The sequence below is a fragment of the Macrobrachium nipponense genome, chromosome 47 (genome assembly GCF_015104395.2).
Source record: "Macrobrachium nipponense isolate FS-2020 chromosome 47, ASM1510439v2, whole genome shotgun sequence".
In the NCBI taxonomy this organism is placed as follows: domain Eukaryota; kingdom Metazoa; phylum Arthropoda; class Malacostraca; order Decapoda; family Palaemonidae; genus Macrobrachium; species Macrobrachium nipponense.
Genome location: NC_087222.1, coordinates 36,767,726 through 36,787,715, shown reverse-complemented (window position 1 = coordinate 36,787,715; position 19,990 = coordinate 36,767,726). Strand labels below are relative to the sequence as shown.

The window sequence follows — 19,990 nt, the reverse complement described above, 5'->3', positions numbered from 1 at the left end:
CATATTGGCGGCAGGTGTCGATGAGTTGGAGGCCATGCACTGATGGGGAAATCAGAACCATATCGTCGGCGTAACAGAGGTTGTAATGGTCAGAGGAGCAGTGGGAATGTTACGAGGGGAGGAAGAAGGCGCGTAAACGGGCCAAGGAGTCATCGGAGGGCTCTCCAGTTACTCCTTTGGTCACGGACACGTCTTCCTCTTTCCCCCCCTCCATCGCAGCTCCCACATATGGCTCCTTCCCCTTCGGTGGGTGTGTCTTGGTCCTTTTCCTCCCTTGATCAGTCGAGCTTGGAGGAGGGAGCGAGACACCCCGACTTTCAGTTGTACTCGGGGTCTTCTGTTCGCTCGGGTTGGGACCTGTCCCCCCCCCTGGCTTGGGGGAACCCCTCCTACTAACCTGACCATTCCTTCCTCAGGTAAGCCTGCCGCGGGGGATGATCTCGGCCAGGTCTGGTGTGCGCTGGGGCTCCAGGGGACACCGAGTGTTGTGGGCCTGCTTTACCACCTTGCGTAGGGTTCCAGGGCCAGTAACCCATGGTCTGGAGACGCTGACGACTACGACGGAGTCGACGCCAGGTTATGCTGTGCCTCCTCATCTAGTCTATACGCAGCACGTGACCATGGTGACCCCGTCAGCTGCAGTACAGGCTCCACTCTTGGGTCCGCAGAGGAGGGATGTCACCCTGCCGCTTGATCTGCTGCTAGTACCCAGGATGTTGCTGGCTCCAGTACCGCCTCTTGTGCCCGTACCTGCTGTTCCTGTGCCAGTCCTTGCCGTCGTCATTCCTGCCCGTGGTGTTGCTGGCCCACGCAGGTCCCTCCGGACAGGTGCAGCCGGGCCCTGTTGCTTCGGCAACTGCCCCGGCTCCATCCTGGATGGAGGACCTGACGGTGGTCCTGAGGAAGCTGACGAAGAAGAGGAAGATGTCGTCGTCGTTGTCTGCAGCTGCCTCTTCCCTTCGACCTCCAAGACCCCACAGCCGAGGAAGAAGAAGGCAGCCTCCTCCCCCCCTAAGAAGTCTTGCTCAGAGACCTCTAAGGGTCTGTCCCACTCCAGTGGGACAGTTGGGGCTTCCGCTGGTCCTCCCGTTCCTTCGGGAACGGGGCCTGTCTCTACTTCCACAGGGAAGAAGAAGACGGGGACCAGAGGAGTACCGGCTAACACCGGTACCTCCTTGCCTGGCGCCAGACGTTTTGCCTCAGCGCCAGGTATCGTCTCGGCCTCTCGTTCGCGAAAGGTACCAAGTGTACGGTCGCCCACGGGTGACTGTGCAGCCAGGGTCCAGGCAGCTGAGCCAGCTCGCTGCCAGGACCCAGGCACAGAGTGGAAGACTGGTGGGGGTCGCTCAGGCAACTCCCGCCAGGCCAGCGATCGCTCTCGTGGCGATCTGCCGGTCCCCAGGGTTGACGTGATGGTTCCACCGGACCGTTCATGGGTTGAGGTGAGGAAGAGGTCCCCTTGGTCGCCAGGACCAGCCTCGGCTGGGCCAGGCACTGTGGCGCACCGTGAGAACAGGCCTCGCTCCCACAGCAACAGTGGACTCTACTGGTCCCCTGACTGCCGCTTCCACCAGGACCGGGCAGATAGGGGGACCGGCAGCAGCTCTCCTGACGCTCAAGACCGTCACTGGAGTCGTTCTGGGGTCCCAAAAAGGAACCCAGGACAACGGTGGGTCTGCCTCGGTCAGCCTTGGCCGACAGTGTGCTGGACCAAGTCGACTCTCTCGTCTCCGGACAGGAGGGATTGCTTTGGTCCGGCAGGCCGTACAAGCTCCTTGCCCCCCCTCTACCACGACAGAGGCGCTTCTACGTGCTTTTGGAGGACCCTCTGCCGCCGAAACAGGCTAACCCAGAGCTGGCTAGGCTAACTCCAGGGGTGTCTCATCAACACCTGCTGTCAGAGAACCTCTGGTTCTCCCAGCAAGAGGCGTTAGTGTTGGAATCAACTGCCATGACAGCATTCCAAGCAGTCTCGTGGTTAGACCTGTGGTCCCTCGCAGTGTCTAAGGTCGCGGCCTCCTCGGGAAATATTACTCCTGAAGGAGACCTGGCTTTCGTGAGACTGTGCCAGTCTGGAGGTAGGGCGATTTCCTACCTGGCCAACCTGTGGGCCAACCTGGTTCTGAGGCGTAGGGACGCAGTCCTCACTCGAGTAACCAGGTCGGCAGGACGTGAGGGTGCTTTGGGTCTACGCAATGGACTGTTGCCGAGTTCCCCTGCTCTCATCCCCAGAGAGATGTGGACGCTGCGATGGAACAACGTCCCATTGATGACAGTGACCGATTGGTACACCAGGCAGTCTCGAAGGCGGCTGGGCAGCCTCGAGCCACTGTGGCTAAGCTCAAGAGCTTGGCTAGGGCTTCCTCTGTGGCTAAGACGGCGGGCTCGTCGAAGCCAAGAGGAAAGAAGTCTGCCTTCGACGACTTCTGTAAGGAGTGACCGTAACCAGCCCTCCTTCTCCCAAGGAGGAGCCAGGAAGAAGAAGTCAAAGAGAGGAAAACGCTAGGGACGGCGTTCCTCCTCACCTGCTGCCGGAAGTGGGGGTGTGTCTGGCGAGCCATTGGGCAACTTGGCAGCGCTACGGAGCGGAGACCTGGATAGTGGACGTCCTTTGGAAGGGATATCTACTACCCTTTGAGTCGCGGCCACCCCTCACCTCCAACCCGGTCCATCTTCAGACGTGCGTTCCCGGTTTTGACAGGAAGTAGAAGCCATGCTGAGCAAACGAGCTGTGGAGATCGTATAGGATCAGTCGCCGGGCTTCTACAGTCAACTTTTCCTGGTGGAGGAGTCCTCGGAGGGGCTGGCGCCCGGTGATAGATCTCTCTCCCTTGAACCGATTCGTTCGCGACTCGGTTCACGATGGAAACGACATGCTCAGTGCTCGAGTCCATCAGGGAGAACGACTTCATGCTTTCTGTGGATCTGAAGGACGCATATTTCCAGATACCCATCCATCAGTCCTCCAGGAAGTACGTCCGCTTCATCCTCGATGGGACGGTGTACCAATTCAAGGCACTTTGTTTCGGTCTCGGAACCGCCTCACAGGTGTTCACGCGAGTGTTCACGCTGGTGTCGTTTTGGGCCCACTCGGTAGGGATACGTCTCCTGAGGTATCTCGACGATTGGTTGGTCCTGGCGAGCTCCTGCTCGCAGTTGCTACAGGACAGGGATCGACTCCTCAAGTTCTGCCACGATCTGGGGATCGTGGTGAATTTTGAGAAGTCAGATCTCGAACCCAAGCAGAGGATGAAGTACCTGGGCATGCTGATCGATACGGTAGTAGGGCGAGTCTTCCCCGCAGACTCGCAGATCAGCAGGTTCAGGGAGGCAGCTGGACGGTTCCCCTACAGGAGCCAGCCAGCTCAGCAGTGGCAGGTCGTGATCGGCCACCTGTCGTCTCTCGAGAAGCTAGTCCCTTACGGGCATCTTCACCAGCAGTCTCTTCAGTGGAGGCTAAAGGAGTGTTGGTCACAGGCAAGAGACCCACCTTACTTTCCCATGTCTCTCACGGAGGAGGTGAGGCAGGTGGCTGGACGATGGGAACCTCGTAAGAGGAGTGCCTCCTCCTCCTCGGAGATGTTGCTGTTTTCAGACGCGTCGACCGAGGGATGGGGCGCACACCTGGAGAAGTTGCTGGCTGCGGGTGTGTGGGATCATCACGACAAATACCTTCACATCAATGTCCTGGAGCTCAAGGCAGCGTTCCTCGCTCTCCTAGAGTTCCAGGACCGTCTGATGGGACACTCAGTGGTGTTGATGAGCGATAACACCTCAGTAGTGGCATACGTCAACAAACAGGGGGCCTAGTGTCCCTCCCGTTGCACCAGTTGACGTTGCAGGTGCACGAGTTGGCCATGTGTCACTCAGTAGAGCTGTCAGCCCGTTACATTCCAGGCAAGAGGAACGTAGTGGCAGACAAGCTCAGCCGTCAGAATCAGGTGATAGGAACCGAATGGTCCCTTCACCCAGACGTGGCGGAAAGGCTCTTCAACCTGTGGGGGTGTCCAGTCGTGGATCTTTTCGCCACCCGGCACAACAGAAAACTCCAGGTTTTCTACTCAGTTGTGCCGGACCCATGGGCAGCTGCAGAGGATGCTCTTCAACATCCATGGGACAACCTCTTTGTTTACGGCTTTTCCCCGTTCTGTCTGATTAGCAAAGTGATCAGCAGGGTGCTGGTCACCGCGAATCTTCAGATGATTCTGGTGGGCCATTTGGTATTCGAACCTACTCGCTCTGCTTGCTGAAGCACCGAAAGAGATTCCCCCCTGGCACAACCTCCTGTGCCAGCCACACGTAGAATGGTACCACCGATCGGTTCGATCCCTGTCTCTTCATGGCTGGCTGTTATCCACCATCTCTTGTGAGTGAGAGGCTTTTCTTGTCGAGCAGCAACAGCGATGGCTGAGTACCTCAGACAGTCCTCTGTAGCTGTGTACCAGGGGAAGTGGTCCGTCTTCTGTTGGTGTCGTGGACGGGGTGTGTCTCCTCTCAGAGCCACTCTTCAGCAGGTAACAGATTTCCTCATCTTCCTTCGCCGAGAGAAGCTCCTCTCCGTCTCCGCAGTTAAAGGCTACAGAGCCACTCTGGCCCCAGTCCTTAAACTGCAGGGAGTGGATATCTCCTCTTCCTTTGAGATCTCCCTCCTAATGAAGAGCTTCAAGAGGTCTTGCCCACCCAGGGAACTTAGGCCCCCAGGGTGGGACATGACTCTCGTCCTTAGGAGTTTGACTCGAAGACCCTTCGAGCCACTCCGAGAGTCGTCAGACAGGGATCTGACCCTCAAGACCTTCTTCTTGCTGGCCCTGGCATCGGCGAAGAGAGTAGGGGAACTTCACGTTCTTTCCTTCGATGTTAAGCATATGAGGGGATGGGGATCTGTGACGCTCGATTTCGTCTCGGACTTCGTAGCGAAGACTCAGAATCCTTCGGTCCCTAACAACCGGTTCGAGTCATTCACGATCCCCTCCCTGAAGGACTTCACCGACGATGATGCGGATAAGATGCTGCTTTGTCCTGTGAGGGCGCTACGGCGCTATCTGAAGAGAACTCGACACCTCAGGCCTGAGTGTCAATGCCTCTTTGTTAGCACTGGGGTTACCAAGAAGGAGGTGTCCAAGAACACTTTCTTTCTGGCTTCGTGAGGTGATCAGGAGGGTGTACGCTGCGGATAGGAGTGACGACACCCGTACCCTTTGTCCGAGATCCCACGAAGTCCAACCCTTGCGTTCCACAAGAACTTCTCTGTGGCACAGGTGCTGAAGGCAGGGGTCTGGGCCAACCATACCACCTTCACATCTTTTTATCTTCGGGATATCACCCACAGGTCCTTGGACACCTTCTCCTTGGGACCTGTGGTGGCTGCTCAACAAGTTGTGTAGTTTACCCAGCTCCCGAGCGGACAGAACAGCATCCCATCCTTGTGTAACTGCATGAATGGACGCGTGAAAGAGTGTGTGACTGGCTTCTCTTCCTCCTCTTTTCTCCCCTCTACCTGTGGGCAGAGGGCTGCGGTCGTCACTACGCTGGACAGGAGGCAGATGCAGGTAAGCTACGCGACTGAGCTCCATCCTATCCCTTTCAGTAGGGATAGGAGCGGTTATCCACCACTTCCCTAACAAGGGGGGGGAGTGGATGCCAACAAGAGACAAACCCATGACCTTATATTTGGCTCTTGAAGCAGGAACTAGTTCTTGCTTGTTATTCATAAGAGGTATGCTTGCCTCCCTCATATGAATTTGGTCCAGAGGTCTGACCACTGATCTTGCGATGCACACCCTGATCAGCTGGACAAAGGCTAGAATCCCTCCCTCTGTTCTTACAACCAGGGAGGGAACCATGGTCGGACAAACACCAGTCTGTTCATAAGACTCAGATTCCACCCACCAATAAGTGAGTCTTCCTATTGTTAAAGGACCGATGGTTTGTATTACGTATCGGGACAAACCACAATTTGTCGAAAATTGTATTTTTCCTAACTATAGAAACCTGAGGTCCTTTACACATAGTCCCACCTCATGCCACCCCTCACTCTGTTTCCTGGGCCTAAAGCAAAGTGAAGCTTCACCTCCCAGTCGGCTGGGACACCCGACTACCGGCCAAGCAGTTGACTATTGAACCTCCTTGTTCAAAGCTTACGACTGGTTCCAGCTGCCGCTGATTACATTCCTATTGTTAAAGGACCTCAGGTTTGTATAGTTAGGAAAAATACAATTTTCGACAAGTTGTGATTTTTGCCGGTCTGTGTGTAAGACAGTTGAAATTTTCCTGCTACTGCATCACTGTTGATTGTTATATCTCCGGCCGGTTACGTATAGGTTTTTCTTTGTCATATTTTTCTTTAGATTCAGACCCAGAATAATGTCATCATTTTTGACAGCTGTGAGTGACAATTTTAACAAGTGCTACTTAAGTTCCAGTGGCATTCATGTTTGTAAGAATCAAATAGAAAATTTATATATGCGGCCATCAGTAGTTACAACAATAGTTACAACTGTGTCTAGAAGTCACAAGATAATTTTTATACTTTTTTATGCAAATTTTTATTATTTTTTTTTATTCAAGACTATTTTACAAGTTCCACAGATAAAAGATAACCCTATTTTATGAGTTCCCACAGATAAATGATTATGAATTACGGGCACAGGTGTTCAATTTGCAGATGATATGACATTTAGTTTTAAATGCTATTTTCAGAGGAGTGTTTATTTGTAATTACTTTTGTAAACTGTGAATGAAACTAAATTGAGTTGACCTTCGATTCCAGGTCAGTAAACAGAGAGAGGAAAACCTACTTGCCGAATACCATCGCTACTGGTTACAGTTTAGTAAAGGAACTCAGTACCTCAACAATCTTTACTCGTGAGTATTAAATCCATGCTTGTATTTCAAGCTCCATTCCTTCTGATCTTGTTATTTTCAATTTGAGGACTTTACTTGATTTTCAACATAGGTTTATGACCTCTGTGTAAACTGAATGGTGTAGCGTCATTGTCAGGAGTAAGGATCTTGCGCAGTTGATTGCATAGAAAAGAAGGGCTTTAATTAATGATTTTCATACAATGAACTTACCTGTCAGATATATACATAGCTAAGACTCCGTCGTCCCCGACAGAAATTCAAATTTCGCGCCACTCGCTACCGGTAGGTCAGGTGATCTACCTGCCTGCCCTGGGCGGCAGGACTAGGAACCATCCCCGTTTTCTATCATATTTTCTCTGTCGCCGGTGGTATCAACATTGTTGTTACTACCTCCTGACTGGAATTCGCTTTTCAAGACTTTATTGATCATCTTTATTGGATTTCTTGGTGACGTACTGGATCGTTGTTTTGGCATTCGCTACTGTGGACTGGATTTGGACTTGCTTTTGATTTTTCTAATAGAATGTCTGATTCAAGTGTTAGTGTGAGAGTGTGTGTGAATGTAGGCTGCAAGGTGAGGATACCGAAGGCTTCGGTTGATCCTCACACTGTATGTCGTAAATGTAGGGGGTTTGACTGTTCTTTGGCTAACACCTGTATTGAGTGTGAAAAGTTGGATGCTAATGAATGGAAGACTCTAACTTCTTACTTGAAGAAGTTAGAGAGGGATAGGATTAGACGGGCTGCACAAAAGAGTGTGGAGTACAAGGCCTTATTGAGCCTTTTTTCTGAGTCTAACTCTCCTTTGTTAATGAATATGATTCTCCCATGTATCTGAATCCTCACAGGCTTTGCATTCGGATTCGGCTTCTGAAATCGCCAATCTGAAGGCTACTCTTCGTAAAATGAAGACAAGATGGCGGCCATGCAAGGTAAGGCTAGTGATTGTGAATTACAAAGTGAAGTGAGTGTTCCCAGTGTTGTGGAGGGGGCGTCTGGACCGTCCCTGCGATGCTCCCAGCCTAGACCTCTTCCAAACTCACATACCCAGAGGAGTAGGAAAGTCGAAAGTCGTACGGAGGTTGTGGGGAATCCCCCCCCAACGGTCAGGCGTCCCTTCAGCAGGTTCTGTTTCGTTACAGTCTGCTCAGGACCGCTCAAATAGAAGCGTCCTACGAGATTGTTTCTCGTCGTCCGGTTCTCCTTCACCTAAACGAGGGTGGAAGGACTCGGATCTTTCTAGGCCACTGAAAAGGCATTGGAAAGAGCGCGCGTTCGACTCGAGCCCGGAGCGCTTCTCGGAGGAAGCTCCTTCTTCTATCAAGAAGGCTAAGCTGGTTTCGACGCCTCCTAGAGATGTATTTGATGATCGCACTCCTTCGAGTTCTCCTGCTTTTCTTCTATTGAAAGATGGACGCTGGGGTGGCTTCCAAGAGGATTTTGCTGGCAGTTCAAGAGCAGATTGCCTCTTTGGTTGGAGTTCTTTCAAGGGATCCCCCTCGCAAGAAGGACGCTAGACTTCCTATTAAGAAGTCTCGTCTTCTTTCTCCAGCCAGACGTGAAGCGTCCCGCCAGACATAGGACGTCTTCCAGGCAAGAAGAGTCGTACATACGTCAGGATCTTTCCGAGCGAGTTGCTCGAGATCAGGATACGCTCAGGCCTGAGGCGCCAGCCAGGCGCGAGCGCCAGTTAGGCGTGAGGATTCAAGCCAAGCGCGAGGCGCCAGCCAGCGCGAGGCGCAGCCAAGCGCGAGGATTCAGCCAGGCGCGAGGAGTTGCGTGAGCGCCAGACAAGCCCGAGACGTCAGCCAGGCGCGAGATGCCAGCCAGGCTACACGCTCCAGCCAAGCGTGAAGCGCCAGCCAAGCGCGAGGCGCCAGACAAGCGCGAGGCGCCAGCCAAGCGCGAGGAGCTGTTCAGACACGAGAAGTCAAGCAGACGCGAGACTTCTTTTAGACGTGAGAGAGAGTCGGTTCACTCTATGAGCCCCTCTCCTAGTAGGAGTTTGTCACCAGTAGAGAGAGAACGGGATGAAGATCCTCTCGTTTTTCAGGCCGATTCTCCACAAGGTAGAGAAGGAGATTCGGAAGAAGAGGGTGACGGGAGAGAAGGAGTCTCGAACTATAAAGTTCTAACTGACCTGCTTTTACGAGAATACGGAGATTCTTTAACTCCTGCCGCTCCTCCTTCGCCTCGATCACTGTTTTCGAGTGCTACTGTGCCTAAGTCTTCGTCGGTCTTGAAGATGAGACCTACGATCTCTATGAAGAGAGCGCTTCAGTCCTTAGACAAATGGATGTTGTCTAAGAAGGATCTGGGCAAGGAACCACCTTCTGTATGCCTCCAGCCATACTTTCTGACAAGAGAGGTTTCTGGTACCGAACTGGGGAGAACATGGGCCTTTCTCTTCCAGCGGCAGCCGAAGCGGACTTTTTGTTTTCAACCTTGGTTGACTCGTCAAGGAGACACGCTTTGAATGGAGCTCGCGTGTCTTGGGCTATTTCGGAGACGGATCATCTCCTCAAGGGACTCTTCCATATTTTGGAAGTGTTTAATTTCCTAGACTGGTCCCTTGGGGTGATGTCCAAGAAAGCTCATGACTCGGATGGTCTTGACCCCGAAGTCATTCTCAGTATTCTTGCTTGTATTGACAAGGCGGTACAAGACGGATCGGGAGAAATCTCCTCTCTTTTCGGAGCAGTACTCCTTAAGAAGAGGAGTATTTTTAGTTCATTCCTAACCAAGGCGGTTTCTCCCTTACAGAGAGCAGCCCTGGTTTTTGCTCCCATGTCTGACTTCCTGTTTCTTCTCAGTTAGTGAAGGACATTTCTCGAGCACTGACTGAGCAGGCTTCTCAGGATCTTCTCCTTCAGACTGCAAGGAAGAAGAGACCTCTTGTTTCTGTTGACAAGAAAGGACCGACTTCTACGGTTCAGCCCTTTCGAGGAGGGCCTCTCTCCAGAGCTACCTCTAAGAGAAGAGGTCTTGAGAGGAGAGGTAAGGCTCCTTCCGTCCCTTTAAGAAAGGGAAGTGAGACAGACAGCCTCCAAACACCAGTGGGGGCCAGGCTCCTCGAATTTTGCAGACGCCTGGTCACTCATAAACTCAGACGCCTCTTCCATGTCCATAATCAGGAAGGGATATCTTATCCCCTTCCAAGACAGTCCTCCACTAACGACCATTCCGCGGGAACTGTCAGCCAGATACAGGGACCCTGTACTGAGGGATACTCTTCGTCTGATGGTGAATCAAATGTGGGACAAAAGAGCTATAGAACTGGTTCTAGAGCAAAACTCTCCGGGGTTTTACAATCGGCTTTTCCTGGTTGCGAAAAGCCTCGGGGGCTGGAGACCAGTTCTAGATGTCAGCGCTCTGAACAAGTTCGTTCGAAAGGAGAAGTTCTCTATGGAGACTTCGGCCTCAGTCCTTGCGGCGTTACGCCAAGGAGATTGGATGGTGTCGCTGGATCTCCAGGACGCCTATTTCATGTCCCGATTCACCCTTCGTCGAAGAAGTACCTCCGTTTCATGACGGGGGGAAGGATCTTTCAGTTCAGGGCCTTGTGTTTCGGCCTATCCCACAGCCTCCCTCAGGTCTTCCACAACAGCCTGATGAAGAATTGGTGCGAGGTTCTTCACCTCAAAGGCGTCAACATCTCTCTATATTTGGAGATTGGCGTCCATCAGGGCCAGAACAGAGAGACAGTTTGAGGACCTTTCTTTGACCCTAAGACCATGATAAAGGCGTTGGGACTACTCGTGAACCTCGAGAAGGTCACAGCTGATTCCCAGACAATCCATTTTCAGATGGATTCTGGGGTTTTCGAGTATTTCCTTCGCAGAGAGAATCGTTGAGAGGCTTGGAAAAAGTCTCTCTCTTCTTAGGGAAAGAACGAACTTCGGCGAGGGAATGGTTAAGCCTACTAGGCACCCTTTCCTCGCTCGAACAGTTCTTTCCCTCTAGGAAGACTACATCTTCGCCCTCTTCAGTTTTTCCTAAGGAGATCGTGGAACTGGAAGACGGGACTTCTCTCCGACAGTTTTCTCCTTCCAAGGGAGATGAACCACACCTGCAATGGTGGTTGTCCCCTCTAAAAGAGAACAAGGGAATTTCTCTGGAAGTTCCGAACCCAAACCGAGTGTTGTATTCCGACGCATCGGAGAAGGGTTGGGGAGCAGCAACTAGGACCGAGAGAAGTGTCAGGCACCTGGAAGGCAGCACAGGTGTCCTGGCACATAAATTGCAAAGAACTTCTAGCAGTTCACTTAGCGCTAAAGTTCTTCGAACCCTTTGTGACGAACAGTGTGGTCCAAGTGAATGTGGACAACACTACAGCCCTGTCCTACATTCGGAAGCAGGGAGGAACACACTCCAGGTGTCGCTTTACGAGATAGCAAGAGATCTGCTAATTTGGGCCTCACAAAGAAACATCGCCCTCCTAACAAGATTTGTTCAGGGGACGAGAAACATCAGGGCGGACAGACTGAGCAGGAGAAGCCAGGTCCTTCACACAGAATGGACTCTTCATTCAGAGGTGTGTCAGAGTCTTTGGGATCTTTGGGGCACTCCTCACGTAGATCTGTTCGCCACGTTCCCTTTCAAAAGGCTGGGGAAGTCTTTTGTTCAGTGGTGGAAGACCCAAGAGCTCTCGTGGTCGACGCCATTCCTGCTGGACTGGTCTCATGTGGACGTGTACGCTTTCCCCCCTTTCAAAATCCTGGGACAAGTGTTGAGAAAGTTCGTTAGCGTCAACGGGACAAGGATGACCCTGATAGCCCCGTTTTGGCCAGCACAAGATTGGTTTGCAGAGGTTGCTGGAGTGGACAGTAGACTTCCCAAGATCCCTTCCAAAAAGGATGGATCTTCTCAGACAGCCACACTTCGAGAGGTTTCATCAAAACCTCCCCGCTCTCGCTCTGACTGCCTTTCGACTATCGAAAGACTTGTCAGAGCGAGGGGGTTTTCTCGCGAAGCTGCAAGCGCTTATCGCTAGAGCCCGCAGAGCTTCCACTAGACGAGTCTATCAGTCGAAGTGGGAGGTATTCAGAAGGTGGTGCAAGTCTAAGAAGTTGTCCTCCTCCAGTACCTCTATAACCGAAATCGCCGATTTCCTGTGTTCTTGAGAGAGGTCTCTCATTTGTCTGTATCGACAATCAAAGGATACAGGAGCATGCTGTCGGCAGTATTTAGAAACAGAGGCCTAGACATTGCTGACAATAAAGATCTGCACGACTTGATTAGATCGTTTGAAACGACAAAATCGAAGGAACTAACTCCACCCAGCTGGAACCTGGACGTAGTTCTCAAGTTCCTTTCGTCGGACAGATTTGAGCCTCCCCACGTAGCTTCGTTCAGGGATATAACAAGAAAATGCTTGTTTCTCCTATCTTTGGCGACAGCCAAAAGAGTTGGCGAACTTCATGCCCTAGAAGATGAAGTCGGCTTTAACAAAGACTCGGCCTTTTGCTCGTTTAGAACTCTGTTTCTAGCGAAGAATGAAAATCCATCGAATCCCTGGCCAAGAGATTCGAGATCAAAGGCTTATCGAGTCTAGTAGGGAGAGAATCAGAGAGGTCTCTTTGCCGGTAAGAGCCTTGAAGTTCTTTCTTACAAAGAAAGAAACAAATGGGAGGCTCTAGACAAAGTCTTTGGTGTTTCGATTAAGGACCCCACAAGAATCATGTCTAAGAACGCATTAGCTTTCTTCATTAGGAGCGTCATTACGGATGCTCACAAGTTCTGTCCTGACGACTCTTTTCCGCTTTTAAGAGTAAAAGCCCATGAAGTTAGAGCAGTTGGCGACGTCTCTCTCTTTTCAGAAGAATATGTCATTAAAGAAAAATCATTGACACGACATATTGGAGGTGCAATTCAGTTTTTGCAACATCTCACTATCTTAAAGACGTTCGCGTGACCTACGAGAAATGTTTTTCTCTGGGACCATTTGTATCGGCGGATACAATACTGGGTACGGGAGCAAACACCAATCCTTAAATTTGTACATACCTTCTACTAGATATGTTCTAGATTCCTGCTGACAAAGAGGGCTTGGTGCTGCACTGGCGGCCAGTCACTGTTGTTCAGTAAGGAACTCTTGTGATATCTTTTAGGGAGTATTTAAAACAATTTTTTTTGAGAATTTTTGTATAAATGAGTTTTTTCGTTTCGAGTTATGGTTTTTTGTTTGTTATGAGTTCGGGATAACTCAGAGCAATTCTATATACTAACATGGTGGTTAGGATCAGGTGGTCGGGATTGGTTATGCTCTTCACAAGGTGTGTTGTCATAGAAGTGGTCAGTACCCATTGACAAAGTCCTTTTAGGCTCTGCCGAGTAGCGGTTCTTATACCCATCGACAGACCACACGAACTCTAGCATAGATCTAATATCCTCGCTAAAGTCTTGAGGTGATGCAGACTACCGGGCTACAGCCACGAAGTCTACCACCTATCAGGTAGGAACCAAAGGGTTTTTTGTTTTTCTTTTATACCTACAACATATGTTGTTTACCTGTCTATTCCATATTAGCTGTCTCTGACCCTCCACCAAAGGGTGCCAATCAGCTATGTATATATCTGACAGGTAAGTTCATTGTATGAAAATGATATTGTTATAATACAATAAAGTTTTCAACAATACTTACCTGGCAGAAATATATACGATTAAAAATGGCCCACCCAGCCTGCCCCGCAGGAGACAGGTGGAAGAGAGAAAATATGATAGAAAACGGGGATGGTTCCTAGTCCTGCCGCCCAGGGCAGGCAGGTAGATCACCTGACCTACCGGTAGCGAGTGGCGCGAAATTTGAATTTCTGTCGGGGACGACGGAGTCTTAGCTATGTATATATCTGCCAGGTAAGTATGTATGAAACTTTATTGTATTATAACAATATCATTTTTATCTCTGCAAAGTGTGGAGTTGGGTTATTGATCAGCAGCCACTTAGCAATTAATTAGTTTTTGCTGAATCGTGTGTGTGTGTATAGAAATAAACTAAAATTTTGATGATCATGAATGAGAATAGTTACATATTGACTCATTTCCAGAGGATTAGAAGATTCCAGTCACTGCATGCCCCAAGTAAAAGAAATTTTAAAAGTTTGTTGCTTTTGGAAGTCATATTATTGTTGAATCAGCCCCTACTCATCTATCTCTTTCACTGACTAAACATCTCAGATATCTAGATAATCTCCGTAGGGGGTTGGTTCCGTCAGTGCACCTCACACAGTGCACTGTAGGCATTCCTTGAGGTTCTTTATAGCATCCCTTTGGCCCCAGCAGTAACTCTTACGTTCCTTTTAGTGTACATCTATTCATATTCTAAATTTTCACTCTCTCGTAACAATTATTTTTAAAACCATTTTACCTTCACTTTTCTTTCAGTGCTGAATGACCTTATAGGTCCCAGGACTTGGCTTTTGACTTAGGTGTTGTATTCCATTATTTTATGGCTAACATCAGCTTTGTTTGCAGGGGGGGGGGGGGGGGGGGGAGGAGGTAGAGGAAATGCTGTGGTAAATAGGCGTGGTAATATCAATTTTCCTTTTATGGCAAAACTGTAATGGCACTTATAGAATCTAAAGAAAAATAGTCCCCAAAAGTGTTCATGTTGAAATGTTGAGGAGCACAGTAGTGATTTGTAAGTACGTTCAACAGTAATGTCCTTCTTCTGAAGCAAAGCTTTCTAAGAGACTTCATACCCTCTTTTGAAATTAGTTCAAGATATAAAGGTGTGACGATTATGTCATTCTGAAGCAGGACATGCCATAAGAACAGTACCCATCAATGATCGTACAGGTGTTTCTCTTTAGTCTGTCGTAAGTCATTGTTTGAAACTGATTGGTTGATTGTGCAGTTTGTTCTTTGTTAGCGATTGAATTTATTCATTTCAAGCTCGCTTCCAGTGCTATATGCAATACATCCAAAGAATAGCAGAAGTTAAAATACAAAGCAATTCATAATAAATCAATAATGTTCAATATATGTTCTTATAACAGTATCCATAGTTTGTTGTTTTTGCATTTAATTAACTGTCCATCTTGTTTTTTTGTTTCTCCTTTCACTTGGGGACAGTGTATGAAAGTGTGAATGTACTTAATACATAATATGATAATGAATAATTGTCTTGATTAGTAGGAATGCACTTGAAATCCTTAATGTCTTGATGATTTCAGATACCTGAATGCACAACACGTCCAGAAACAAAAGTTCAGCGATGCAGATTTAACTTACGGTTCCATGCACATGGATATGTCTGAACAGCTTTTAGAAATAGGTCAGTTGTTCTGAGGCGTTTCCTGATTATTATGCATGCGTTCAAGTTACTACTGCCTGGGATGTCAGTATGGAGAATTTTTTTTTAACTTGCTACCACACAGCGAGTACTGTACAAGTCTGATTGTTTTAAACTGTAGGATGTTGAACAGTAGTCCCTTCGTTCTGTACGTTAGGATGAGCTTGCAAATCTGAGTTGACCTAATCATAAAGAACTTCAAGTTTGTATGTTGGGAGAAAAACAAATTAAAGAATTTCCTGTGTTTGAGCTGTGAATGGTAATGAAATTATTTTGGGAACTTTGTATGTAAAACACCACATTTTATTGAGAAAATATTCTCACAGATTCACTTGCTTCGAGAACATGATGCCTATTTAGGTAGGAAAGGAAATGATAATGATGCCATTAAGGTGTAACTAGACCACTGGGGTAACAATCATGCCTGTCTGTGATTACTTAATATGTAAAACTCATTAACTTTAGTAAACATGCGACTATGAATAATGAATCTGATGAGAGATGGCACTGGAAAGGGCCATTGTTGGATCATGTCATTTGTCAAACCAAAATTGACTATATTGGAATGCTAATAGTTGTTCTTCACATGAAAATTGACTATAATGGAAATGCTACGACAGTCAATCCCACCTATTTACGGTTCCAGATATATCCACATTATTTGTGACAAAAATGCCTATTCATGGAGTTTTTCATAGAGAAATATTCGCTAATTACTTCATTTTCATATCCTTTTCGTGGCTGAATAAATTTCTTATGGTGAAATTATTAACTTAGTCAGTTATAAAGGTTTTTAGCATTTTTAGAAGGGGGTTCTGTGGTGTTTGAACTATTACAATATGGCAGTTATAAGTGTTTTTAGAGGGGCGTCAAGTATCTGCAGATTTTAGCCGTTTGCGGCGGTTGTGGTCCCTATCCGGGTGTCTGCTGTATTCAAATTTATGAATGAACTACTTTCTGTGTCACTATTCTTGTTTTCAGTTGCTAATCATGTGTTAACTTAGCTTAAGGTTTGTGAATGCTGTGTCGCATTGCAGGTGAGCTTGGTCTAGAGATATGGCAGAAGGAAATGATAACGCCTCTACAGTCGCGCCTCGTTGGAGTGTTGTTAACAGGCATCCAACAAGACAGGACAGCAGCTGCAACAGATGTCCCCACCCCCACGATTCGTGGTGTCATCCATTCCTTTGTTGATGTTAATATGTACAAAAAAAAATCTACCTTGCAGGTATGTTGAGGACCAGATGTTTCATTAAATACTAAGGCGTCTTAGCTATTCCTTGCTTCAGTTTTATCTGAATCAAGAGCTAAGAAAGACTCTTGAAAAGTATTGTATGTGTGTACAATCTAAGTATTGCACAACAATGGTTTGTTATTTAATCTAGATGAATTTCACTGCATATTTCATTAGTTTAAGGGTCTTAAGCGCTCGGTAATTATTGTCTCTCAGTATGAGAGTATTTTAATGCCAAGAGAAATTATTTGAAAGTTTTAATCTAATAATATATAATTTTTACATAGCTGCTAACTTTGCAGCTGTCATCTGATATCAAGATTATGAATCATATCGGTATTCTGAGACCCAAAATAAATTCCAGCACACCAGAAGTTCTGTGAACTTGCTGAAATGTTAGTTGGTCAGCAAAAAAACTAATGCAACAATGATGTTATCACTTGTTGAAATGAGTGGGAACTTGCTTCAGTGACAGTCACGAAGTTCGATTTGAAGACTTGTGTAAAACAGTGGTTTATATTGGTTTTCTTCCAGACTGTCAAATGGACTTTCCCCTGACAGATTTGTATATTTTCCAGCTCTATGAGTCTGTATTTGAAGGGGAGCTTTTGAGAGAAACTGGGTCCTTCTATCGCAAAGAGGCATCGTCCCTCTTGCAAGAGTGCAACGTCTCTCAGTACATGGAGAGAGTGATTGGGAGATTGGCAGAAGAGGAGCTTCGAGCAACCAAGTTCCTCCCTCCAAGGTAATTGCCTTGTTATGATTATTATTATTATTATTATTATTATAATATTTTGTTGAAAATATTGGCAGCTTTCAATGAATTACATGATCTTATATGAGGTCTTTTCAAATCTTCTTATAATTTGTTTATCTTACTAGAGAGGTTGTCGAGTAGAAATCCTATGTTCATGTTTGTCGAAATTGAGATATTTGTCATTCGTAGGTTAAAATAATTTATTGAGAATATTTTATTATATTTTATTTTATCTTATTATTACTGGATAACACAGGAACCAAGGCCAGTAACTTCAACGGAATCCTGGCTATTACTGTTGTTGTTGTTGTTGTTATATTGTTAGGCAGATGATCCCAGTTCATATGGAACAAGGCCACAGGGGACCATTGGCTTGAAATTCATGCATCCAAAGAGTATGATGCTTATTTGAGATGTAAGAGAAGGTAATAGGTAATACTACAGAAAAAAAAATCAGTTATTAAAAAGAAAAATAATACATCGATAGCAAAAAATTTAAGCAAATTACAAAATATAAGGTGATTTGTATCTGGTGTAAATATAGTAGCTTGCTCTAGTCAGATTTGGTGGGTGTAAGGAAATACACATTTTTATTGGTAGGTCAATAAAATATCTTAAGATATCATTTAGGTGTTTTTCATAAGGCAAAATACACTTTTGGAAATTCATTTAATATCCTTTGATATGAATAAACACTTGGCAGGATTTTATCAGCTTTTCATTGGTAGATCACGTAAACTTTTTTTTCTGATACGACACAGTACTACTGTAGATTCTTTCGTCTGTCCCAAATCTAGCTCTCACCAACGAGTAGTGAAGGAAGTGCAGGACCGCATGGTTGCCGACCACCTCAGTACCGTCCATGCGGAAACTGGGTCGATGGTGAATGGGGAGCGCACGAGAGACCTCTCCAACATGTACACTTTATTGCGGCCCATACCCAACGGAATAACGGTTCTCGTCCAGCACGTAAAAGAACACATAAAACAGAGGGGTCTACAAGCAATAGCCAATCTTAAAGGGGACAATGTAAGTGTATTACACTGTAGGCATTTACTCAAGATTCCTGCAGCGACCCTTCCTCCCCCTGGCTGTAACCCCTTTCGTTCCTGTCCCTGTCCCACCCTTCATAATCTCTTTCCTCCCTCTTCCTTTCCACCCTCTCTTAACTTGTTCCTGCTGAATGACCTCATAGTTACAAGCACTTGGTCCTTGGCCTAAATCTTATTTTCTCTACTGAAATACAAACCTTCAATCTTTACATTGGGATTTAGCTTGCAAACACCAGCTAAATCCATATGTAAAGACTATCAGGTTTGTGTGCGAGGAAAAATACAAATTACTTTAAAAATTTGCTGCTTTTGTCTCGCAAAAGATTGCAATACTGTAACTATATTTTGTGGCAATATTCAGTATTTGTTTATACAGTAAAATGTTAGTTCACTCATTCATAAGGTCTGAGGCAAATTTTACCATTGTTCCGACACGGCATACAAACCTTCGGTCCTTTTACAATAGGAAGGTACTAGCGGCAGCTGGATAGGTCGTAAGCTTTCGAACAAGGGGTTCGGTAGTTAACTGCTTGTCCGACAGGCGCGCGCGCGTGACTGGGAGGTAAACAAATCACTTTTGCTTTCGGCCTCACAGCGAGTGGACGTGTGTGTTCGACGCTCTCTGCCCGCTTCTCGTCGTTTGCTTTCATGAGTATTTGGTTGTGTTTGTGTGTGAACATTTGTAAGTACAATCATTTCCTCTCTTATTTCTTCAATTTTGAATTGATCAATAATGGAATCTCCACGCCTCGCTACCCCACGGAGACTATGCCCGGGTACCGAAGGCGTAAATGCGGAAAGTTCCGCTCATTCCCGGAAATTGACCCACATATTTTGTGTTGCGCTCGGTGTCGGGGCGCGGAATGCACCCGAGCCGAGCCCTGTGAAGTATGTTCTGATTGGTCGGAGGCGCAGTGGACTTTGTACGAGGGCAGGAAGAAGCGCAAGGCCTGCAAAGGAGTCGTCGGAAAGCTCTCCCGCGACTCCTTTGGTTACGGACACTTCGTCTTCTTTCCTGCCGACCCGCTCAGCTCCCACGTTTGGCGCCTTCCCCTTCGGGGGGGGGGGGGTTTTTCTAGGTCCTTTTCCTCACCCGACCTGTCGAGTGTGGTTAGGAGGGCGCTAGATACCCCGATGTCGAGTTGTACTCTGGGTCCTCTATCCGTTCGTCTTCGCGCGAGCGGGTAGAGGATCCTGCTAATCACCCGACTTTGCTTCCTCAGGTGCGGTTGCCGCGAAGGACGACCTCGGACAGGTGTGGGCATCGTTGGGGCTGCAGGGCGTGCCGAGTGTCCAGGGGCTGCTCTACCATCTCGCTGGCTCTGTGGCGGTCACGCATGCTACGTTACGACCACCACCACGACCCTTACAACGCCTGGCTATGCTTCACCTCCTCACCTGGTGTACACCCCGCACGCGGTCTCTGTCACACCAACTACATCGGTGCAGGGGCCAGTCGCCATACCACGGGGGAGTGTGATGCCGCGCCTGGGTTTGCCGTGCTGCCACGACCGGACGTTCGTGTGCCCGAAGACTCGCCCTGGACCTCCCACCAGTACCAAGGATGTCTGTGCCGCTGGTCCGTCCATCTGGACCGCCTGTACAGCCTGCCGTACCTGCCGTACCTGCCCAGCCGCTGTTCACGGACGTGACGTTGCCGACCACTGCTGCCGTTCCTGTATGCTCCTGCCGTCTCCACTGCTGTTCCTGTGATGCCTGCACCTGCTGACGTTGTTCCTGTTCCTGGCTCCGCTGCTCCCGATGCTGATCTGTTCGGACAGGTGCGTCCG

The 19,990-nt window shown here is 48.0% G+C and overlaps 1 protein-coding gene across 4 annotated transcripts in view; it reads left to right on the top strand.

The window, feature by feature from the left end:
* The window catches only part of LOC135204913 (cullin-2-like), an 80,906-nt gene that overhangs the window by 22,078 nt on the left and 38,838 nt on the right, over positions 1-19,990 (top strand). For all 4 annotated transcript variants that reach the window (XM_064235170.1, XM_064235172.1, XM_064235169.1 and 1 more), the window contains 5 exons: positions 6,770-6,864; positions 15,039-15,139; positions 16,195-16,385; positions 16,970-17,136; positions 17,946-18,177. In XM_064235170.1, coding sequence (XP_064091240.1) covers positions 6,770-6,864; positions 15,039-15,139; positions 16,195-16,385; positions 16,970-17,136; positions 17,946-18,177 — 786 coding nt within the window. The remainder of the gene's footprint in view (positions 1-6,769; positions 6,865-15,038; positions 15,140-16,194; positions 16,386-16,969; positions 17,137-17,945; positions 18,178-19,990) is intronic.